Here is a 25,315-nt window from a genome sequence, read left to right on the forward strand (position 1 = left end):
TTACTGCAAATATTCTGTATTTCAAATAGAAAGCCATACAACTGTTACATAGATCAATATCTTCATAGCAGTAACATGTGAGTTTATACAAAACTGTTAAAAAAAAAGACAGTGAATGTAATTTTTTTTCAGAGAAAATAAGTAATTAAGTTTGATAAATCTGTACAAAAGGCAATACATTTACTGTAGCATGTTATTTATTGGGTTTTTTTCTACTACAATGAAATTAGCCACGTTTTCAAACTGCCGTGTAGTGTAGCGTTTTGTTATAACATGTAAGCATAGACACAAAGACTGTTGCAACTCTATGATCCTCCAAATGATCTATGAAACTAGAAAGATTTACAACACACCATCCAAAGACATGTACATATATGTACATGTACATACATTTTTCAGACTCTTCCTTTTAGTGGTGAGATTAAACATGTATTTACAGAGTGGTAATGGATTATTACAGTAACTGCTTGTATAAAAGGGTGACTGTTTAAATAGTTTCCTCTTTCACGCAGACATTAGCAGACTTTTCTTTTCTGCTTTTCTTGGTTTCCCTCAGATCTGCAGAAAAAGTGAAATCTTTTCACAAACTTTTCTTTCTCTCAGCAGCACAGTTTATTATTAGTATACACTTTATAACTGTAAAGTAATATTGAGATTATGTACTAGGTTAAGAAGGATAGGTGGTATAGAATTGCACTTTACTCGCCTTGTACCGTCTCTCACAGGTCAAACCTCAGTGGATCTTCCAACGCTGGTGTTCTGAACCTGAAGGATTCATGAAAACATTATCAATTCAATATTAATCATAGCAGATGATTGATAATGGACATGAGGAAATACAGCAAGCACAGGGGAAAAATAAGGGAGGGCACAGATAGTTTACTTGAGTGTGAAAGTGATGAATGACTCTGGGAGTAATTTACAGTTGTATTAAGTGCTTTGTGTTTTCCAGTGCTTTTAACCATACAGCCAACAATTACCAGTTACTGGTTATGAGATTATTACCGCACCTTGCCACAGGGGAGATCCTTGGCCTGGTACTGTGGTTTGGGTTTGGGCTTTGGTGCAACTGGTGGTTTGGTTTTCTCTGGGGATCCTGCCAGAGCATTTGGTTTGTGGAAAGCAGCAGAAGTTTCAGCTCGATGAGCAGCCGCAGCCCCCTTAACAGTGGTTACGGAGGCACAGACAGAGGAGGTGTCCTCCGCCTCTCCTCCGACAGCGGAGTGGTAGCTGTGACTGCAACTGCTGAAGCCGCTGACACTCTCTCCTGATGACTCGGAGCTGTCCACTGGAACATGGACACGACTTGATTATACACATGACAGATGGATGTGTGAACAGACGGATGGTTAGTTATGGAGGAAAAATCCAGTCAATCAACCCACTATCAATCATTCAATCAACAAATGAATCGACGAACCTAAAACCATCCAACAACCCACTATTTACTGTAAAGTTGTGCATTGTCCAAATTGCCACTTACATATTAGGATCTGATTCCCACCCTCATGGTCCAGGTCATCTTCTTCCAGAGCTCCAGGGGGTGATACGTATCCTGCAAGCACCCCCATAACCACCCGCCGCTTTGGCCCACACCCATATCCCACAGGGGACAGGGACCCTCCTCCAGAGGAAGAGGAAGAAGATGAAAAGCTTCCTGAACCAACAGATTTTGGCCGACTCCCCGGGAGCCCGTCCTGTGCCCCACATGACCCCACAGAGGACAACACCTTGTTTTCTGCAGAGACTAGGTGGGAATAAGTTTTATAAGAGGAAGCTTGATGAGATGTTACAAAAACAATCACAATGAATAACTGAACTGTGACTGGCAGTATTTGCTCACCTCTTCCCATCAGCACATAGTTGACGGCTCTGTCGTTGATGGCTGCTTCACTGGGTTGGATGTCCATGAAAGGTTTGTTTCCAATACCCATGAACACTCGCTCCTGCATACGGACCTCTAAAAAACACACAGAATGAAACAATTTCTTTAAAATATTTCAAATGAAGGAAATTAACTGAAACGTCACTGTCACTGGTGAGTGTTGGTACCTCTGTTGTGTACTGCCTGCTCCCAGAGGATCCGCTCCAGGTCCTTGGTCCAAGCCCCCTTCACCTCCCGGCTTAGTGCTTGGAGTATGTAGGTGTCCTGGGTTTTCCTCTTCCTGAACCAGATCTCAAAACACAGGCCGCTCTCACCGCTGTTTTGGGTCATGCCTACATCTGATGTCTTATTTACAAACAAAGACAAATTGATCGTGTAAAATGGCAGTTTCTAACATAGCGAGCAGTTTTGCAAGTTTGGCCAACCACAGACAAAACTCCAAGACTACTGTCTTGGGAATGCATAAAAATTGTGCTTGTGGAGAGTTATGAAGTGTGTCAGAGAGCTAATAAACTGCTGGAAAGGAGAGTGAAATAAATGTTGTGTAAGTGGTGGGCAAAGAATCTTACGAGGAGGGGCAGACCAGTCATCTGGAGTACAGTACAGGAATTTGACCTGGTGGTAACAGTAGTGGTTGTAGTGGTTGGCTGTTTTGCATTAGGTTCATGGTCTTAATGGGTTTCTTGCTCAGATAGTGATTTGTCTAATATATACTCACTAATAAAAAATTAAGTAAAAACAACATAAAATTAATTTAATCATTTAGTAACAACTGTGTGAAGCAGTACATTTTAAAATCATTTAACTGCTTTTCTATTTTCTTCAATGTACTGCAACTATTTTTTAACATAACATATTGTACTATTCGAATATTATCTCAAATATTTGTGCTTATGCTGGTGTGTGGTCAAAAGTCCAGGGCCATTTTTCAAGTCTTGCCGGTAAATGATGAATCAGTTTTGCTTCGTTGTAATAAGCAAAGGAGATTTCATTTTTCTCATGAAGTGATGAGCAAATCTATTCCAAGGCAAAGATAGCAGCATGCTCTTAGGCCTGATGGAAAACACATTGTACTGACAATGAGGAAGTAGTAACAATGCTGAGGCCTTATATTGCTGGATTGACTGGTATTTCACCATACTTGTGAGGTCTGACAGGGTTGTAGGGTTTGGGGTTAGAGCTAAAATTATGTTAGGGTAAGACTAACAGTTGTGATGGTTACTGCTTAGGGTAAAGGGCTGGGGAATGCATTAAATCAATGATGGATGAATGAAGTAAAACAAGGATGTGTATGTGTGTGTGTGTGTGTGTGTGTGTGCACATACTATGTGTACCTTGAATGACTGTTTGTAGATATATGTGTCATTTCCTACATCGGTCTTACGAGTCTTGCTAAAGAGGAGTAGTTCTTGAAAGAGGAAAATGTGGCGGAAACATTTCTTCTTTCTGAATGTTACCACAAACTCATCTTGGCGTATCAGCTGTCCCTGCTCCTTCAGATTAACCTGCAGTACACAAAAGGAGGAGACACGCTTAGGCTGATAAGCCATGGCCATGTTGTGTAGTCAGCAGTAATGCGTTTGTTGTTCTTCAAAAACAGTGAAAAAATTAAATAATATAAAAAATGAGTGAATCAATGGACAGATTTTGCTCATACCAGTACGGTGAACATTAACACAACATATTATGAACTTCCTTATCATTTGTTGGAGTGCAAGAAAGACCTAAAAGTTCATAAAGTAACTAACAAAACTGCTGTGAATCCAAGTCAATTCCACTGTACAGATAATGGAGCTCCAGGCCATCAACCCCCACACATCACACCTCCCTTTACATCTCATGAAGAAGATGATAACACTACAGTTTTCACTGCTCAACTCACTCCATCCCAGATTAATCATGATTAATCAATGATATTGTAAAAAAGTAAATAGACATTTCTAAGAACACCTCCCTTCGACCTCACTACACATAATACTTATTGGATGTATGCCATAGTCTTTCCTGTACCTGTTTCCCTTCTCTACATTGCATTCTTTCCAGTGATGTTGCTCAATGAAGGATCACAAGTAAAAAAAAAAATTCTTATTACAGTACATTTATGTGTAGAATACTTGTTCTGCATGTTCTGTAAGATATGAAATCCTCCTTTCAAATAATCTTGCCTGATGTTTACAAAATGACATAAAGCTTACGTCACAGTTGTGGATGGCGTCCATGGCCAGCAGGTTGTTGCCATGGCGGAGCTGGAAGTGGATGACCTCCAGGGCGGCCTTGACCTCAGCCATCTCTCTGGTTTGCCCCAGCACACACTCTCTTATCATGTCCTGCAGCAGCAGGCTGTACTTACTGATGCGCTGCACGGGCTTTAGCAGGTACGACCACAGGTCCATTTTATCCCCCAGCCTCAGCTGTTTTTGCTGGTGCGAGAGAGGAGACAGAGCAGCCAGTGAACCTGCAGCAGTGCTAGATATGTACTGGTAAAGCTACAATACCAGGATAATGCTAAAACTGAGTTGGAGAACAGCTTAATGTAAAGTGGATGAGACTCAGCAAGTTCTGCCATTTTGGTCCAGACTGAGAAATCTCAACAACCACAGGATGGATTACCATGACATTTTGTACAAATATTCATGTTCCCCAAAGAATGAATCGTAATGACTGTGGTGATCCTTTGATATCTCTGCTAGTGCCACCATGAGGTTGACATTTTTGCTTTTTATTGAAATGTCTTGACAGCTATTATTGCAATGAAACTTGGAGCAGATATTCATGTTCCCCACAGGATGAATTGTAATAACTTTGGTGATCAACTTCTCATCAGGTCAAAATTTTCTGATTGTCCAATACTTTGGATCATAACTGACTTACTCTTGTTAAAATACACCGGGTTCTCTCCTCTAGAAAAATCCTGGTGTAGTTTTAGCAGAGAAATGAGAAAAAGAGGAGCAGGCTGGCAGAGGTTCTCACCTTGAAGAAAGCCTGTCCATGATTGATGAGAAGAGCATCAGACTGTGGTTTGTTCTTGCTGTAAAGGGCATACAAAGCAAAGCTCTCTCTCTAAAATAAAAAAAACAAAAACAAAAAGACCATAGTTATTCATCATTATAATCACCAGTTAAAAAACGTGTATGTGTCGCACTGTGAAACTCAGGCATACTTTACCACTGGAGGATTGCGTAAGCTAATAAAACCTTGCTATTTTCAAAGAACGTGTCAATGATATCAACATTTCGGCTGTTGGAAGAAAAGATTCCTGGAATCTACAGACATGGCATCGGTTCACGGTCTGGACACATCTGGAAGAGCTATTGTTATCGATTATTCTGAATTACTGCGGTTATGGTTCAAAACAGGAAACCATGGACGGCTACTTGTACACAGACTCACATCTGCCTGTGGTTGTATCATTTGAATAACAACCACACAGCTTTGAGAGACAGTGTGAGTGTTTATAATATATTCTCATTAAGATCTAAAATTATTGTCAAATAATAACACAATCAAATTCAGAATTTTAATTTCTCCTAAACAAGGGTCATCACATTCTCAGAGCCAACGATTTCCAATACAATCACAATAACACAAGTGGCACCAACATGTCGTAGGAAGCAGCGTCCCACTCTGAAGGGTTCATTCACGCAGCTCTCCAACTCATTCAGGAAATGGTGTCGGTGGAAGTCGTGGAGTTTTTCTAGGTTACCGAAGATGCTCCCCCTCTGGCCCCTGAGGTCCTGAGGGACGTCGGCCCTCTCCAGCTCAGGGAAGTAGTGTTCTCGGACATAACCCAGAGCCTTCACGTACTCCCTCTCTGTGGACAGCAGCTCCTCCATTATCCTCCGCAGTTTCCTGTTCCACATGTAGGAAATGAAAAATGTAAAGTCACTGATTTTACTAAAGCTCATAACTAAACCCAGGTGATCTTGGGATCACACTCAGTTTAGGGTCATTTATCTTAATCTTTAATTTTTATATGACATTTTTCTTTAACTGGTGAACAACTGAACCATTCATGAATGTATGGATATATTTTTTAGCATTTCACTAAACTTAAAGTTACAGCTGAGGGAGGGATGCATTACTTACAATACATTGCTGCCATTGTTTTCTGCTGGTGTGAGTAATGTCTCTGGGGTCCTTAAATCTTTAGGGCTCTGGGTGGAGACTGTGCATCCTTCTCCCTCCTCCTCATTACCGTCTCTTTTTGACTTGCAGCTCAAGTTTCCTGGGCGTAAACTCTCTTTATGGGAAATGGGCAGATTTTTGACAGGCTGCAGATTTTGTCCCAGTGGCTGTATCCTGTTCTGACAGTGTTTGTGTCTTACATTTAAAGGTGAAAAGCCAGAGATGCTCGTCAAATGAGAGCTAACACATGATCCCTCACTTAGGGACCGACCCAAGGCTTTGTGCAATGGAAAATAATCGCCCACTTCGGTGGAGTCTGTGCCCCTCAGATCTGCCTCGCTGTGGTGCTCTCTTAGCCTCCATTTGGTTTTTGGATGACATTCAACATTTTGTAAAAAAACAGGAAATGTTTTCTCATTTTGGACTTTTGCATCAGTTAATTTCTGTGCATGATGTTCTCCTTTCTCGCACCCTCTCAAGTCAGTTTTTAAATGGTGGTTGGAACATGCAGCAGTGATGCTTTCGCTTGCATTTTCTGAGCTATTGTCCACCTCTTTAGGAGAGGTTGGCAGCTGTGTCAGGGAGGATTCATCCTCCCCCACCTCACTCCTTCTCTTCTTCATTCCTCCATCTTCCCCTTGAGAGTTTGCAGCTGTGGCCTGCTGGATCTGGTTCTTATCTACGTTTTTCTTCTTCTGCATCTCCTCAAGACACTGCCTTACTTCTTGGCACTGGACCCAAGTTGCATTCCACACCTTCATAACCTCAGAGGCCCCTGATCCCACACCACAGGCCTTAACTCTCAGGGCCTGGAAGTGCGGGGTAGAGAATTCGCCACCTAATCTCTCTTCATACATCTGGAGTGTGCTTAGGATCTGAGCTGAGTAACACCCCTGCTCTACCTGCTCCAAAAAATGACTGCATTCCTTGGCCAGGGCAGACGCCTAGACAGAGGGAGAGAGAGAAAGAAAAGTGAATTTAGTATTTTAGATTTAAAAGTTAGCACAAATCACTCAGAAATATGCAGACAAAGGGCAAGTGAAGACAGAAACAAATGAATGGAAAAAAACATGGAGCAATAAAAAAACAAAAAAAAAACAAACCTGATAGCAGAAGTGGTACACATGCACCAGAGTGTCCAGTTCTTTGGACCTCTTTTCTGCCCGCAACATAAAGCCATCCATATTGGATTTGAAAGTGCTGACCAGAGTACGAAAGATATCTGTTGCAGGACTGGAGTCACTGGTACCTACAAGTCCCTCTGCCTCCGTCACCAGGGTCAGAGCATGCTGTTGTTTCTCCTGAGAAAAACCATGAGATGTGAAGTGGAACTCTCTGTCTGTGAGTTCTTAATCTAATATTTACTGTTATCACTGCAGTCATTTAAATATTTCCATTTTCAGATTTGGGAGAATAAGAGAAAAATGTTGGCAGGGGAACAGAAAAACAGAGAGCCAAATAAGGATACATTTTTACATCCCTTTGATATATTGGAGTAATACCTTGCACTGAATGAGAAACTGTTCAAAGTGCTGCAAAGCCTTTTCAGTGCACACCAGGGTATTATCTGTTGTGTAAGAGTCTGTCAGTCTTTGTTCGCCTTCTGTATTGAACCAGGTCCCAGCCTGCAAGACACAATGAAGAATTATATAATATTGGTTTATAGTTTGGCAAACCATGAGGGTCGTATTACATTTCTCATTTTAACAGTCACATTAATGAAAACGTGGACAAAATGTGACCAACTTTCATATCCCTGTCAACAATACATCGTTAATGAATTTTTTAGATGCCTGAATACATTTTGTAGATTTTATTAGTGTGAATAGACTGAGAGAGCTGATAGTACCGTGCTGATTTTGGCCTCCATCTCTCTGAGCCTGAAGAGGAACTCCAGTTGCTGCAGTGACTCATTCGATCTCATCACCAGCATGTGGAGCTTCTCCTCCACCTGGTTATACAGACTCGTTACTGACTCCAAAGCATCTCTGCAGGGAATATGTCATTTAAGCAATAATTTTATTAATGGAGAGCATAATAACTCTACACATGCTGTTCACATGCTTGCAGCCTTGATAAACTTGTAATTACAAAAAAGTCTAACATAAATGATGTGTATATATCACAATATACCGTAAATGGAATAATTAACTGACTCAATATTAAAATTCATTTTTTTACCTAAGCATATGGCTAAAGTATCATTTGGCACATTCATTTTAAATTAAGTATTATCCATGTGCTGTGCATTTATCTGAAACAACAACTTTAACTGATGATGTAAATCACAGCTGTGTAAGAGAAACATATGTTCTATACAGTGTTGGAAGAAGTGTTCATATTATACCAGTGTAGAAATCCTGCATTTTAATATAACTTTAGGTTTAACTTTAACATTATGGGCGCTTGAGGTATAGCAAATTCTAACTGCTTATGTTCGTTGGTGTGTGTTCATATTACAGTGGTGAAATGTATTGCCTCTGCACCCACACAGGTGTTTCCACTTATGTTGCTTAATTAGACCTCTTCTCAGGCCTGAGTGGGCGAGCACAAACTGGGCTCTCTCCCTCACCCATCTGTTGGTATTGTTGTACCTGTAAGAGCAGGACACCCTGCATCAATCTAATTAGTACTGTACTTCAATTTGGTGACATTTAGTGTTATTCCCGTCATAGCTCCAGCTGATTTACACCAGACTAAAGGTATTTTCTGCCACCATAATTGAGAACACCTGTGTGGGTGTGCAGAGCAGTTAATTTGTAAAGTAACTAGTGACCATATATAAATGTAGTAAAAGTTAAAGTAATGGAGTAAAAAGTTCCATAACATGGAAATACTCCAATGAAGTACAAGTACCTCAAATTCTATTGAAGTACAGAACTTGAGTAAAAAATAAAGAATTGACCAGTGTAGACAATGTAGAAGAAATTAGATTTGAGCAATGCTGTTACGATGTACGCACATTGGCGGCCTCTGGTGGAGGCCTTATGCATACCCAGTAGGAAGAGGATTAAGTAAGTTGTAATGAACTGTATGTACAAGTACAATTAAATATCATCGGATACCTGTAGTCTTCAGACTGTGGAAATCCTCTCTCCTCTCTCTTCATCCTGGCCAGAACAGCCCCTCCCTCTCTCTGCAGACTGACCAGTCGAGTGTCCTCTAGCACCTCTTTCATTGAAGCCCTCTGTTCCTGAATGCATTGCCGCACCTCCTGTGGCACATGCAATGTTAATATTTATGCACCAGTCCAAAATAAATATATTATATTATAGTATGAGTGTATGCATTTTACCTGGGCAGTGTCTATCTTTTTGCTGCCATCTACTTTTCTGATGGCCCTCTGCAGCAAACTGTCTGCCCCTTGCAGGTTAGTCATGAAGGAAACCAGCCTCTGGAAATTAATTAAGGTGAGAACTTATTGGAGTTAACAGACATATGTTGCACTGTAATGAAAACAGGGATTTTTTCTGGCAGACAGCAACTACATATCAGCAATCCGCTGCCTGCCTACAGAGAGAACAACGGGCAGTATCATCCTAAGGCCTATATATGTGTACTGAGGTGTGCTTATTAGTCGAAGCTCTCTAAACACAGGAGACCACTACTTTAACATCCTGTGTTGTTCATCTTTGCCTGTCTACTTTGTAGGCGACACAGCTACTCCCTAAAGCTGCTCCTAAGGATTGTTTTACATCAAAGCTTTATCTACTAGTTACTCTAATCACACTTTGCATACGGATGTCTATGAGTGGTTAAACCAAAGAATAATTTTTCCCTCTCAGTTTTATTAAGGGGCCCGAAGATGTAAAATGACAAATTAATTAACAAAAAATAGTAATAGAAAATAGTCAGAAAACCGACAGAAATATGTTATGTAATCATGTAGAAACCCCTGAGACACCTTCTACATAACACACTTCAGCTGCTTAGCTCTGACCTGCAGTTTAATGCCCCTGATGTGCAAAAAACTCTGTGTGTGACCATATCTTCCCTCCACTCAAAGGCTCAAGCTACATGTGGCATTAAACAACAGCAGAGATTATGAATGTCTGGTATGAACGTGTCTAAACACTAAGCATGCAAGCAAGTTAACAAAGTGAATATCTGATGGGACAATAAAGATAACCTTTGCACTGTATTTTGACATGAGAAATTTGGCTCCTACAAGGATAACAAGCAAACTACTCTGAATGTACAGGAAAAGCCACAGTTCAGCGAAGTGACTGTGTCATGTGACACCACAGCTGCAGCCGTTCTGTGGACTCATAGTGAATATTCAGTACCTGGTGGAACTGCAGCCAGTCCGTATGGCTGTAAGTAAAGGTACCGTCCAGGTCAGATGTCAGCTGGGAAGCTTCAACTGTCTTGTTGAGGGCTTTCATGGAAGTCACCATGTCCATCTGGTAATGATACAGAGCAGGGGCTTGGTGAGGAAGGAAGGAAAAGTAGTACTCAGCTCTGGTGTCAGAAAATAAAAGGAGGACATAAAAGTTGCTTTTATTTCTGACCTGCAGCCCGGGCTGTTTTTCAGGGCGTGGACAAGTGTCTTTATCCATCAGCATCACGATACTGTGCACAGCATGAAGAGCTTGCTCCTGCAGCAGGAAGTCAATAAATGAAAGACAAAAAAATCAGGTAAGACCTTCATGGTCTAATACAAGTAGTATTTGCTGATGACACATGTTTGTTTTCTGGGTAAGGACTGTGTTTGATTGTTCACTCTGGCGTGTGTATGCAGCTGTCTTGTTTTAACCTGGGCCATCAGCAGAGCTTTGTAGAGGTGGAGCGGAGGAGGCTTTTTCCTGGCATTGATGACCAAAGTCATTCCCAGCTCTCGAACATCTTTCCTATGAAAACAATCCATCATGTCAGGGCGTATGAGGACATGTTTATTTAATCACAGTGGTCTTTATGTGGTAGTTGCATCATTCAAAGGCTTTCATGCTTCACTTCTTGCACTTCTCAGATCTGTATTTTTCTTTCGCTCTTCGACATACACACAAACACACACACACTCACACTTCTTCACATATCCTATTCCACTTCTTCAACACCTTCACACGCAACCTCCCTCTTAATGCCATCTACTTGGGTAACTGTTGTGTGAACCCACATGAGACATGACTGCTAATTCTAGCGAGGCGCTGCATACCAGACAGTTGGCAGCCAGCCTGGCTAAAGACTGTTGGGAGTAGGGCTTTTTACTGGGGGGACAGAGGAAGGCCAAGCTATCTTGGTAGAATGGCTTTTTGAAGTTCAAAGACACAATTAAACCCAGTGTAAACAAATAACACTGTTCACTAGTAGACATCTGAGGGTGATGGGAAACAGTTTTGGCAAAGGGTCAACACAGGTCAATGTTAACTGCGAGCTGATGTAAAGGCAAAACTTGATGAGGCAGAATTATTCATAAAATTCTGAATCTGCATATTTTTTTGTTGTATTCGTTGTAAAACATTAAATATTCAAGGGATGAGTCATCGAGAATCTCTTAGTTTGGATCTAAGAGCATGCATCATATTCAAAGTTAGAAAATACACTTCAATAATGCTCTGCTGCCCCCTAGTGGTCAGAACTGTTGTTACATACCACAACACCGGGAGCTCCCCAGTGAGCCAACAATAACAAAGTTCTGCTCGGCCAGTGAGGAGATCACTATCCCATAATGAACATGGGTCAATTTCCTACAATTATGATTAGACTAAATAAGGCCTGTTGCTTACAGGTATTTGTTTTGTTTTTTTTAAATACATACATACATAAAGCATTTTTTTCCAGTACCTTGGTATGGAGTGTAGGTAGAGCAGCAACTCGCACACATTCTGAGCTGATACAAACGGGGATGTCCACTCCTTTCTGTCACCATGAACCTCCACAACTGCTCTGCCTGTCCTGTCCCTGCTGCCTGGAGACAACCAGGGCAGTGAAAAGTTAGTGACTTGAAACTGTTTATCAGGAAATGATAGGAGAAAAACTTCCAGTAGTGCACTAAGACAAGTAAAGACACATTGAAAGTTTTGTTAAATGTTGTACTGTAAATTTGCTTGATAAATGCTATAAGGATTACGAATCATCCAAATCACTGAATGTATATATCATTTGATGTTTGTCCTTGAGGTATCATGACTTCTAGTGACTGGTTAGGACTCCCAGTCGTTTCAACATCACCATCATCACAGTATAACATTTTCACGCAGTGACATAAAAGTGAGATTTTGAGATAAAGAAATCTGTATCAACTTGGGGATTATTTGGGTGAATGTACAATGCTTTTATATAAAGCTAAAACATGTTAAAAGAACCTCCCCATAACCAACCACATTTAAATATAAGATTACTAATGTCAGACATATTAGTGCAAAGTACCTGGCAAACAAATAATGCCTAATTCAAGCAGACCACTGATGCTCCTGAAAATGGATTCTTCTGTTTGTGGAGGCTGCGACGTGTCAGAACTTGCGGACAGAATGTGGACTTGCGGAGATGATGGCTTTTCTATCTTTGAGTTGTGGAGTCTGGAGTTGGCTCCATCTGTGGTGGAGGAAGTTTCACACCTGCTTGAGTGGGAGTCTGTCAGTAGACACAAATATACATGTTTTCTGACCAGCAAAGACAACCCAGAAAGTCAAAATCTCATGGGAACATTACAAGGAAAAGTTAGTCTGGGCGTGTTCTGTTTCTCATAAATTGATTTAGTTTGAACCATCAGACCGTTTTTCTTGAGGGAATTCTAACACAATACTTAAATTCTGTCCAGTGACATTTGCCTTTTCATACTAACTACTAACAGTAATCACTCTTTTCTTCAGCCATAACTCTTAATAGCCCTATATCAACATGGACCTACCCTACACAGGTGCACAGCTGTGTGCGGACAGAATGTAAACATTGGACATGATGAGTCTGTAACAAAGGACTGCGGTGGTTACTAAGCCTGGCTTTGATTTCAGACATCCTAAGTGAACTCTCCTCAGAGCCAACAAAGCCTCGCCTGTGCTCTCTCTCTTTGCGGCTTTAATAGTCCATGACAAGCATGTCTCTAGTCAAGATCTCATCATGCCCCTCTGAGGGCAGGATGGTGCATGCCAGCGGGTGCAGGGCACACAGAAACCTCCTTCTTGCATGTTATGCTGTCTCTCTACATTAGAGGAATGCTCTGCTCTTTCTATTTACCCAGTGGTATCAGGCCTTCTCTTTCATCAGGGGGCAGCATGCTATTTCCGTTCACTCCCTCGGTAATGGGAATGACGTAAGTGCAGCCGTACTTCCAAAGAACCCAGACAACAGTGGGAGAATCCTTGGAGGAAGATCATATTAGAGCCTGACCTTTGATCTTTGAACCCTTTTTCTAAAGAGCCTTTATGAACTGTGACCCTCAGTTGAGTGCTTTCCCTTGAGCACACAAGGTCACAGTTGAGTTTCAATCAGTCTGTTTGGTGTGGACGTTCAGAGACCATTTGAGGGTTGAGTAACAGATCATAATAAATGGCTTTGTGTGCAATAATAACAATGTACAAACTGTATGTGTGGGTGGAGGTTAAAAGGAAATCAGTAGAGAATGAAATATTGAATTACAAAAGAAGTCTGAAGAGTCAGTCTTAATTTGCTAACTCTACTTGCCTCTTTTTGAACACTTTCCGGCCAGTCTTTCAAGCTTCGGAGTCACCTGATCCAACAGTTCCCCTTTTTTACACTGGATTATGCTGGAGATTGTTTCAGGGCAAATATCACTGTGGCTTCTGTTGTTGAGTTTGTAGAGAAGTGGACTCCCCTTAGGTGTCTCTGACACAGTGGACAGAGACCTCATCTTAACTTTGTGTTTCCCCGATGGTTTTACAACCTCCACCTTCTGCTGTGGTTTCATGTCTCCCTCTCCAAGACACACATCTGATCCTGGATGCACACTGACATTATGTACTAATGGGTGGGTAATCAGTTTTGTCTGAACTCTGTGACTATGGCTCAAACCAGGGGATGATTTCAAAATCGTGGGTGATTCCTTCATAAGGTTTCCAGATTCAGAACTCGTAGGATTGTCTTTAAGGACAGACGCAAAGTTTTCTGGTGTTGTTTCACAACAGTGTTTGTGTTGGCAGAGCTCATGACGTATCACAGCCTCTTTAGAGTGGTTGCAAACACTTCCAAATTCATCTCTTGGAGCTACAAACAAACCCCTGGATCTTAACTCCCCCTCTTCACAAAGGCCGACCTCCTCCAGAGCAGACAGGAGGTCTACACTCCCCCTCTCAAAAGGGACTGGGTTTCTCAGTGCTGCCAGGTAAGAGTCTCTGTACCGACACTTTAAGTCGTGATCAGTGAGCTCCTGCCCCAGCTTTCTCTGGCTACATGGTGTACAAGGCTCCTCTGCATACTGGAGGGTGCGCCCACAGGGAACACTATGCCCAAGTGGTGCAGGTGTAGGTGTCACAGGTTTGAACAAAGCTGAATTGGGTGGATTTTGGTGGCTGTCTCTCTGTTTATCTACAAAGTCCTTCCCTTTAGCAATATCCACCAGGTCTACATAGTCACCCTCAATCTCTGGATAGTTACGGCTGTCCCAGGTATTAGGAGAAACCCAACCCACAGGTTTGATTAAAGGTTTGGAGCATGATTTCGGCATTCTTCTTTCATGCTCCATTTTGACAAGTCTGGAAGAATAGTCCACAGGTCTCAAAGATGCTGACATCCTGTCTTTTGCAGAGAGAATCGCCGCTTCCATCGGTAGGGTGGAGGAGTTAAAATGGGAGGGAACTGAGATCTGCTTCGGCTCAGGAGGAGCTTCCCGATAACTCGGCATGATCTTAGGCTTGTCCAGAAATTCTGGGATAGCTATTTTGGCCCAGGGCAATGTGATCACTCCCTGATCTGTGCAAAGCAAGCAGCGTGACAGAGGAGTTCCATGGCGTCCTTCATTGATGTCCTGCAGCCAGTCTTCAGTGAAGATGCAGGGGTACGAAGTTTCAGGCACGGGGGTCTCCTCCACTTCTCGACAGCCCTCTTCCAGAAGACTTTTGAGGACAATGCGAGCCGCTTGGTCCCCGAAAGGTTCCACCTGTAGATAGAAGTCTCCAGGACGCAGAAGCAAGGGGTTCACAGGTGCTAACTGGATGACGGTTTTGTCATGGAGACATAGAGGCCAGCCCTCACAGCGGAAAACCACATCAGAGTATCCAGCCTAGAAAAACATTCAACATTGAGCATCATTATAGTGCCATTTTGTTTTAATTTGCTATACATAATTTAATTCATAATTTTCTGATGTATTTTTCCCTATTTCTAAGTAGTTTTCTTGCCTCCTAATTTCAGCCATCTGCAGTAAATTGTTTGTAAGAGTATACTTTTAAATCTAAGTTATTACCAGAACAATATGAAATATTTATGATTTCAAGGACTTTTAATACACATAGGATATGAAGATCCGAGTTATCTCACATGCATTTCTGTGTTTGTATATACTGTATGTACAAACACTGGCCTAACAGTCTACACTAGCTAATCTGTGGCTTATATATTCATCACAGTTTTATATAAACATTATTTATGGAATGCATAGACAGTTGCACTCCCCACCACCAACCCAAAACTGTGCAGTATATGAAAAGAAAAGAGGGAGTGTCCCTGTTTTTGTTCTTTGTCTTGGGATAAGTACTGGAATCATAATTTTTGGGTCGGGGGTGGGGGTGGGGTTACACAAAGAAAATATACTGCAATGGAGTTGGTGAGATATGCTGTGGGCTACAACTTGGGCCCATTTTTTTTTCTTTTTTTCACCTAAATTTTTTTTACATTTTAGCAAATTGTTAGCATTGAAATTATAACTATTACCTGTTGATTTTTGTACAGATACTTGATATTGGATAAAACTTCAAAATGTGATGATTCTTAGGTACGTTCTGTAATGATGAGGAGCTTCTTTTTGATCAGAGGCTGTGATATTTCAGAAGTGTATGTCACACTGAATCTAAAACTATAAGTATCATGTCTGTGTGTTAAGATGTGACTGAGTTATGACTCTGACAAGGAGCAGCTATGATTTTTAAGGAAAATTGCAGCTGTTCACCTCAGGCAGTGTCCTTGCCCTGCATCCTTCCCACAAACCCTAGGTGTGCCTCACAATTTGAAAACCTCTACATAGTCTAATCCAAATCTCAACAACACGTCATATTTACACAAGTGTAAAAATAATAAATCTGACAAATGTCACTGTTTCTACTCCAACCACCTCCTATATTTAATTCTATTTTAAATTCTTTTTTAACCATCCCTCCAAGACCAGAGTCTTTTCTGCCAAATCTAACTGAATAAATAATTGGATTGCATTTCCTGAAGCACATTAAGTCCCTCTAAGAAAACTGCTGTTTGTAATGGTACAGCTTATATCATTTTAAAAGATGTGTGCATATGCAGTATTTACTTTAAGAGAGAGGGGGAACAAGTGTGTAAGTTAAGATGTATGATACTCACACATGCTGCCTGTTGGACACTCTCCAACAGGTGTTTGGAGGGGATGAGGAAATCTAGCAGGCACTGCAATGCATCACCGTGGTAACGCTCCTCAATGGTGCGAAACAGCTGGCTGAGGACGATGGGCGCTGTGGCCTCGAAAGGCGGGAAGAGAGCTGAGAGGGCGCTCTGGATGGATGAGTCCAGAGATTCTGGGTTCTACAGGACAAGAATAGATGGAGGTCAGTGAGTTGCGGTTTGTGCAGTCTCGATCGGGGAAAAAAAATATATGTTCCGAGACTTTCCTGGACCTATCTCAAGAATACAAAACATAAAAAAATAAAATAAAAAGACAGTGTGTAATGTTGAGTTTCTCTGTTCTTAGCTCTGGTAGGGCGTGCATGTTAGTGCACGTGCGTGTGCATGTTAGTGAGTAGTATTAGTCCCTCCTGTTTATAAATACACTGGGACCGCCCACACACTAGATGGCACAGTGCGGTGAGCAGCCTTCAGGTGAAAGTGTTAGTGTTCAGGTGAGCGCCACTTTCCAGAAGTTCCTCCACTGAAGAAACCATGACAGACGGACTAGCCATGGGGACTACATGCTGAAAACCCCGTTGGCCTGTGTTTAATTCGCGTGGTCCCAGTGGATAAGTCCAAGGCTGAATTTTTTTTCCAGTCCAACCATGGAGCCAATACTGGTCCTGCTTTACCAAGATGGAGAACCCTATGATCTGCTCCAGCTTCACCACGAAATGGTGTTTCTCCCCGTCAATGCGTAAGTAACCTGATGGCTACATAATGTTACACGTCTGTTTTCATTAGTAACCGGCTGCAGTAGGCATGATAAAGTTAGCTAACTTGCTGATACCTATATTATACATGTATTCGGCAAATGTTGCTATCGCTAGCTGGCTAACTGTCAGCATTGCCATGGCGCATATCAAGGCAAGGCTAGCTTGGGCTAACGGTTGTGGTTGGGTTGTTTTTGTTGTTGGCTCTCGTGTACACAGGGTCACTTTCTTTGGTTGGGCTTCTTGTTGTCTGTTTAGTGGCCGCTTACCTTGCTGACTGAGAAGATGAATGGAGGGGAGGAGGGTAGTTGTGACCAAATGGAGGTTAGAGCTGTGGCCGACGACGCGTTTGTTTTAGCCTGAGATGCTGGTGGTCTAGTGCGACATCTAGTGACGATCATTTACCGAACCGCTAAGATTGTATCCAATAGCCTGATGTTGGACCTAATTTTATCAAAGGCTTGTATTTCAAACTCACAGGAACTCCACCAAACTGCGTCAGTAGGACTGCAGAAATCAAATAAAAAATCACTTAACACCTAATGATCGCAAGAATACATCGGCTGTGCATATAAAGTTAAGGTTTAACAGAACATCAGTGCTTATGTTAACGAAAGAGTGGTAAGATCTGCATATACTTTTCAAATGAGAAATGAGTTGACCTTCCAACCAAGGCACATGAACAACAAAATATTTTATGGAGGCAAAATAAATATTTAATTAGATTACATTGTGTCATATAATTAATGCAACTTCCCTCAAACTGAAATCCTGGTTTGTAGCCTTCTTCATCTTATGACTTGATGGACATCTGCAATTATCATTTCCAGCCTCATTCATTTTTTATTTGACTGGAAATATGTGTATGAAAAGGTGAAACAACCTGGCAGCAATCTATTATGACTGGAAAATTCATTTGGCCATAGTTTGAGGAATGAGAGTTTGAAAACATTAAATAAAATACCCTTTAAATAGGTTCACCGATTTTCATAGTGGTTATGGAATCACATCAACTACCCTAAAAGGGGGCCAGTCATTGCCTGCTTTTTATGTTTTTATCACCATACTTTTGTTAATTTGTGTTTAATGCAACTTTTAGACAATATGTAATATGTTCATCTTTGCATTTCAGCTCTGGTCAGCCATGGCTTTTCATTGTGATCTGCACTTATGATCAATTAGTACTTAGTTCTAGTTAATTTCAAAGGAAAATGTCTACTTGGACTTGTTGTAACACTGATTTATTTGAAGGAAGTCCACATGGCCAAGATACATGCAGAACAAATGCTCCGTAAATGCAAAATGACCGGACAGATATTTTTCTTGGCCCTTTACCCTGCACTGTGCTTGTTTGGAGTCCCTCAAAGAATCTTTGGTTTTAGAATCAGGAACAAAAGGAAACAGTGATATGTTTTTCTGTTTGAGTACAATTTTTGGATCAGTGAAATCTTACACAGCAAAATCATCTTAAACAAACTGAAAACTGCAGCAAAAGTTCAGATTCACCAAAATGAAGAAGTCTGTCAACTCAACACAAGACTTAAGGTAAATTAAAACTGTCATATTTCAAGAGGGGTATTTCTGAGCCTAATCAAAAGCATTTGAACTGTATCTGGAGATGATTAAGTCTGTCCTGCGTGAGTATGTGCAACTTGTTTCATGTCTGGCCAGGATACACTTCATTTAAGATGATATATTTGTAGCAGACCAGGGGCAGCATCTGATCTTATTCAAAGTGACATCAGGAGGAAAGCACATAGAGAAGCATATGGTTTAATCACAAATGCCCATAGAGATGCAACAGTGTAAAATGACACCATTGTCTTTCACACTGGGTGCTAGTGTTTACTGCATTACAAATCTGCTTTTGGTAATGTTCTGAACATCTGCATTAGATTAGCTACTGGCACCAGCTAGGGGTGAAGTCCAGCTAAATACTCAGAAACTAAAGCGATGAAAATAGGGCATCTTTTTGGTGAACCGGCCGGGCGGTGAGCAAGCCTGAGGTGATGATGTTTTGAGATGTCAGGGTTGTCAACATAGATTAGTAAAAAATTCAAGCATTTTAACACAATGTTGAGCATTGCAAACACTGTACTTTTGATTTGATTGTATAATATGGCTTCTCGTCAGTTGGCTGTAAAGTGTCAAATGAAACAAACAATAACTTTGCAGTAATATGCTTGTGCATGGCAAAAAATCACCAATTTTCTCCACATGTTCACCTTTCTAAATAAACAGGATCCTTGGTGCTTATATTTAACATACAGTATTATATTTAATATCACAGTCTTGGCTTGGATAGGGGTGTGCTTTTTCTTTATCATTAGTTCTTTTAGTTTGTCTCATTTAGAGTGTATAGTCAAATAAATGTCTCTTTGCGATGAAAAGGAACAATATTCAGGTTGAGTTGTCAGCTGAAAATAAGGACTTGACACTTACATATTTTGGGTCTGGACAGGTCTTAGAAGTTAACCACAGCAGGCTTGCTATTCATACAATCAGTTCACAGTACCCTGCTGTGTAAATCTCCCAGCCCCACAAAGGACTCTGTTTTTATCCCCTTCCTCATTTAGCTTGATGGCCTGACCAAGACCAGAGCCTGGCCCAGGGTAAACACAAGTCCAGCGGCTTCAAAGACCTCACACTGGTTAGCACTGGGACCGTGCTAAGCACTTGGCTAACGGATACATATGTAAGCAACTTGGACATCAAACATTGGGAGCAAAGGTCATAATGAATATTTCAGTAAATCTTTCAGCCTTTGTGCTTAGCTACATCTTTGGTATTGTGCATTTGGTGGTTTTATCTAAAGTGTCTGAGATGTATGTGAAATAAGCTAACATTAATCATCAGCAGTTAATGTGGGGTGTTGGATGTAAATCAATATCAATATTTGACCACTTATAGTATTCTGATTCTCTGTATCTCCTGTAGACATTGCATGCCCTCAGCAGAAAGGAATGCTTCCCTTTTCTGATTGTGCACATCTGTCACAATAGATTAGGAAATGGACAAGAGAATACCTTTGAGGCTGGCTCTTGAATGATAATGCATCACAGCTGTTTTAGACTGACTGCAGCCATTCAACTTTGGGTTCTACTGAATTTCTCATAGCTAAATGTAAACCTGAGGTCATATCTTATAAAGCGCAGTGCTGTGAAGTTACTCTGCTGACCAGAAAAAATTCAATTTCCAATTCAGTTTTATTTAAATCAGCACAGCATGGCATGTGTGCTGTCACTCTGACTTGTAGATTTCATTGCTGATCCCACACATTTATTAGAGCACGTCTACTCTTCTGTAACTTAAAATCAGTCCTTCACTGCAATTCAACCTCCAACTAAAATGTCAGTGACTTATTATCATAACATTACTCCAAAATCATTTGAGATTTAAGCCTCTTTTTGTTAACACTGTGGTCTAAATTGACAAAGGCTGAATGCCTGGATAAACTCTCAAAACAACGAGGTTTGAAAGCATGAGGCATTTCCCCCTGACTGGAGGTCCTCTCTGTGGGTGGTTTGGCAAGTGATATTCATATGAGTGAGACCCTCTTGAGACTTTCCTAAGCATAGCTCAGCTGGACCCAGCTCAGACAGGCTAGCAAGCCAAATGAACTGAGGGCAGGGAGGGTGGCTGCCGGTGTTGTGAGTTCTTCTGTATCTCATTACATCTGACAAACTGCCAGACAACATGCCAAACAGGCCTGAGCTGCAAGAGGTTCAGCATGAATTCTTTTGAGACAAAGCAAAATTGTGTCCTGAAGAGGTACTGTTGGTTTGGCATTTGAAAAAACGCTGGCTTTAATTGTGACCATCATGAGAATGATGGTCACAATTGTAATCACAGAAAAATGATAGTAAATGGTAGTAGCCCTTTTGGTCTGTGACCATATTTATGCTGGTTAAAATATGTTCGCTAAGTACTTGCACAGTTCACTGAGCAAGCAAACTGTAAAAATACATATGTATGAACTATTGGCCTTTGAACACAACCTTTCTGGACAAGACAGGATGCCTGACAGGCAACACATTCAGCATCTGCATTTGATACATTAAAAACACACATGCTCAGTTACTTACTTCATCTTCTCTAGTCCTCATGGTTTTGATTTCTCTTGTTATTCTGCATGTTTTGAATCATTATTGATTCCCATGACTTCATTTTTAAAAGAATATTTGTTTGTTTTCGCCCAGTATCCCAATTTAAACTACAAATAGTTGGTGTAGCTGGTGTGGGCACTCATTGGAGGTGAAAGGTTGTACATCAACTGAAAAAGTGATGCTAAATTATGCCGCCTGTAAACACCAGAAATACACCTGAAGCTCTGATATGTGTACTGGACTTTCCCGGTCTTTTCATGCAGTCTCCATTTGACAGAAGTCAAAGATGAAGCCTCCTTTGGTGCAACAACTAGCTGATATACCAAACATGTTACATGCCAAAATCGCAGATAAAAAACAGAAAATGCACTGATGATACCAGGTGGCCTTTCAAAAGAACATCTTCAAGTACCAGCATTTAAAAATGAATGTAGCAGTATCATTGTGAAACCATTAATGTGCTGTACTGTAACATCGATACATGTAAATGTTTCTAAACTTCATATTTTTGCATATGTTAGTAAACATGTTGCTAAGGGTTAAAAGAATAGACGATATCAATATTCCCACATTTCGTGGGATTTTCTACAGCGTGTGCAGCTAGTGTTTAGTCTCTCTGCTGTTTTGTCTTCAGTGCAGTGCGTCATCTTCCCACCCCTACAATAAACAACAGCAATTTGTTCAGTCCCATTTGAGCACTGAGACACAATCACTTCCCTGCATCACTATCAAAACACAATTTTTCACTGTATATCAGTGTATGGAGCCTGGCTCTCATTTTCCTTATGTTGACAGAAACACAGAATTGCTACTTCTTTTTCCGAGGTATGTTACCCCCGCAGTCAGCCAGCGAGGTGCGTTCAATCAAGCTTAAATCCTGAGCCATTATCTTGGCCTGCAGATTATGAGGCTTGATCGATGTCCAACTGATGACCTCATTCCACCACCGCCTCTTCTTCACATTCAAGAAGAGGGGAATCCCTCTGTATTGTCCGGTGGAGCCCGTGATTTAACCCTAGAAAGAGCTTCAGATCATTGTTTGACCTGAATTGTTAGCGTGAACAACAGGCATCTGTTATAAAGGTTCGCTCTCTCTTTGTCTATGCTACCATTTAGTGAGGGCTGAGAGGTTTTGAAGCATAGAGTATTAAGCAGGTAGTTACAGGTTTTTCTGTATTGCCTTGGGCTCTGCCTAAAGAAAGTCAGATCTCAGCCACAGTATAAACGAGCTGTCAAAGTTTGTAAAGCAAAGTGTGTATCTGTGTCATCAGCCACAAACAGTCAAAAGATTAGCGAAGGTAAAGAAGATTAACCTTAACTAAATGGACACAACTCTTGATGTGACATGCTGAAAGGATTTAGTTATGTCTCTTTCTCGACTGGCCACCACATTTACCTGAAATCCAGATGGACTGTCACTCCCACATCAGGCCTAAAACCAAAACTATTAGCAAAAGTGACATTTGCGTTAAGACCTGCCAGTAAATCCCCATCACTGACTCAGTTCTGCAGGTACGGACATGCAGATGTGTCCAGGAGCCTAAGACAACACACCACCAACTCAGCCATAACAAAAGACAGTCACAGTGTGGACACAGAGGGCTGATGGGCTATGACTCCTTACCACAAGAAATATTACCACGGGAGAAAGAAAGAGAGAGATCTCAAGTGAGTCGTGTCCTTATGCAGATTTCATCTTTCGTTCTCTCACTTGTGGTTTTAATAGATGTATTTGCAGTGCTTGCTTTACTATTGCTGGTTTCACTCAACACCCTCATAACCATGATCATAGTTGTAGTCTTAGTCAGATCGTAATCAAAAACATGTAACCAGTATTTTTTTGTTACTCCCCCATCTTCTCCCCTCTTTCCTTCTTAAACATTCAGTATCTCCTGTTTGGCGCTGAGACAGTGCCGTCTTTGTGTGAGATCCACTCTTGTTAAACTCAGCAGAGGGGCACTCCATTCAGCTAAACCATTCAAAATCCTTTTAACCAATAAAAAAAAAAAGAACCCTACTAGACAAAAACTCCCACATCATCGCTTAGAGTCACTTCTGCCAGGAGTAAACATGGTGTGTTCTCACTAACAGACCTTTAATCTGGCAGGGGATCCTATTATTCATTCATTTTGTACTTCAGCAGAGCTAAAGCTATGTTTATAAAGTGAAGAGGGCATATAAATCCTGTGTCAGGTTTCTGGTTTGGTCTTTATTCATCTGAATCTGTAAATAATGAACAATGAACGTCTATCTTGTTATAATCTACCATCTAACCTGAAAGTCTCAGAACAACACTGCTGTAGACAGTCATCCTGGAAATATTTCCCCATGTAAAACAATGAAGCAAGTGTGCATAAATCCTACATAAATCTCTGTTCTCATCTCTTTCGAGATCACAGACACTGACTCACAGCTGCCACTCATGGCAACCACATGTTATGAAATGCAACATTTAAAGCTCTGAAAATGATGCCCGCGTCATTCTCTTATCTGACGATACTGTTTGGAGGCTGTGAAACAATAAACAGAAAAAATGATTTGATCCTTCCCTCAAATGCATGTTCAGCATATTTTTAAATTCATTACAGCAGCGGTTCCCAACCTGTGGGCCACAAAAGTATAGCAAATGTGCCAACTAAATATTTTAAAATGAATAGTTTTTTTTGTGTCTGTATTAAGGCTCTGTAGGCACTGTAAGAAGGTAATGATAGAAACTTTTATGTTGTTGCCGGCTGGACCACTTTGCCACCATTGTTTACTTGTTTGCTATCTCAGTCTGATTGCGCACTAAAAATTCATGGCAAAAACTGGAGTAACACAATGATAGCTGGTTAACAACAGGAAGAATTAAAAGGTAAGAGAATCAAGAGATGGATGGTGAATAAAAAAAGTGATCTCCTCCACATCAAACAAAAAAGAGAAATTGAGCTTCCTCTTTTTTCAGTTCCATCCAGAATGGTTGATTGTTTATAATTAAAATAAAAAGTCCTCTGAGAACACATTGTTTGGCAGTGTATTGTAATGGGGTTGGATGTGGGCCATCAGCATTAGAGAGATTCTCAAGTGGGCCATGAGTTGGAAAAGGTTGGGAACCGCTGCACTACAGGATCAGACAGTTGTGAAGTTAAAGGAATCGCCCAATGCATGATGAGGTGATTGCCAAGGGAGTACAAAGTTTGTACAGGGCGCTTAGCACTTAAATGAAAGATGAAATGCCCTGATGTACATAAAAAAAAAATAGTATGCAACATTTCAAAAGTTCACGTGTAGATTTTTCCAGTCTCCATGACTGGTTCATAATAACCTTCTCACATTTAACATGACAAAACGGAGTTGATTTCTCAAAGCTTGCACTCTGGCAAACTATCAGAAATACACCTCTAAATGATTTGTTTTTGAAAAGCGCAACACGCCATAATAGCTCCCATTGTTCAACTCATAATGTTAAAATGGCCAAGAAATTGAAGAGCATTAAAAATACAAGGAAGGCATTGTGAAATCCATTAAACCGTAGCACAAGGAATTTGTTAGTTGGTCAGCATGCAAGTGTGTTTATAAGGAGTGTACTAAACACTGACATCTGTTGCTCTTCAGTCTTTAGCCATGCAACATTTTCTAGTAGTCCAACAAGTGCATGACTCCAAACAGAGCAAGAGCAGTGTACATTTGGAAAAAGTGCAAGAGAGAGGAATTAGTTTTTTAGCCCGTAGCACAAACAAACTGAGCTTTAAAAATATAACATGGGAAGGTTTAATCATTGTGCACCCTGGGTGACAATGTTGCCTTGTCACCCAGGGTGCCACATCATGCTCTCCTCCACAGATTTGATTGAAGCTCTTCAGCTGGTAAATGTAGGCGAGCAGAAACCTATTATGACTGCAGAGTGGTGTGTCATGACCGCTGAAGGAGCTAAAATACAACTGTTCCCCACCTAAAAAAAAAGGCTCCAGAGGCCACAA

General features: G+C 41.0%; 1 protein-coding gene across 2 annotated transcripts in view; it reads right to left on the bottom strand.

The window, feature by feature from the left end:
• The window catches only part of quob (quattro b), a 28,573-nt gene continuing 3,258 nt past the window's right edge, over positions 1-25,315 (bottom strand). The window contains exons 2-24 of one of the 2 annotated variants that reach the window (XM_087178582.1): positions 16,478-16,675; positions 13,634-15,188; positions 12,380-12,544; positions 11,795-11,918; positions 10,767-10,860; positions 10,522-10,608; positions 10,297-10,413; positions 9,306-9,404; positions 9,076-9,224; positions 7,860-7,998; positions 7,513-7,635; positions 7,114-7,311; positions 5,972-6,954; positions 5,485-5,734; positions 4,856-4,945; positions 4,081-4,305; positions 3,220-3,390; positions 2,053-2,230; positions 1,844-1,960; positions 1,484-1,747; positions 1,011-1,288; positions 707-765; positions 1-558 (exon numbers count right to left, since the gene is read on the bottom strand). In XM_087178582.1, coding sequence (XP_087034708.1) covers positions 727-765; positions 1,011-1,288; positions 1,484-1,747; positions 1,844-1,960; positions 2,053-2,230; positions 3,220-3,390; positions 4,081-4,305; positions 4,856-4,945; positions 5,485-5,734; positions 5,972-6,954; positions 7,114-7,311; positions 7,513-7,635; positions 7,860-7,998; positions 9,076-9,224; positions 9,306-9,404; positions 10,297-10,413; positions 10,522-10,608; positions 10,767-10,860; positions 11,795-11,918; positions 12,380-12,544; positions 13,634-15,188; positions 16,478-16,675 — 5,643 coding nt within the window. In that variant the 3' untranslated portion in view covers positions 1-558; positions 707-726. Of the gene's footprint in view, positions 559-706; positions 766-1,010; positions 1,289-1,483; positions 1,748-1,843; positions 1,961-2,052; positions 2,231-3,219; positions 3,391-4,080; positions 4,306-4,855; positions 4,946-5,484; positions 5,735-5,971; positions 6,955-7,113; positions 7,312-7,512; positions 7,636-7,859; positions 7,999-9,075; positions 9,225-9,305; positions 9,405-10,296; positions 10,414-10,521; positions 10,609-10,766; positions 10,861-11,794; positions 11,919-12,379; positions 12,584-13,633; positions 15,189-16,477; positions 16,676-25,315 lie in introns of both variants that reach the window. The other variant, XM_023423622.1, reaches the window with a different exon arrangement.

This window comes from Seriola lalandi, unplaced genomic scaffold, assembly GCF_002814215.2.
Source record: "Seriola lalandi dorsalis isolate HSWRI2012SDOR001 ecotype SW California unplaced genomic scaffold, Sedor1 jcf7180002054692, whole genome shotgun sequence".
NCBI classification, from domain to species: Eukaryota; Metazoa; Chordata; class Actinopteri; order Carangiformes; family Carangidae; genus Seriola; species Seriola lalandi.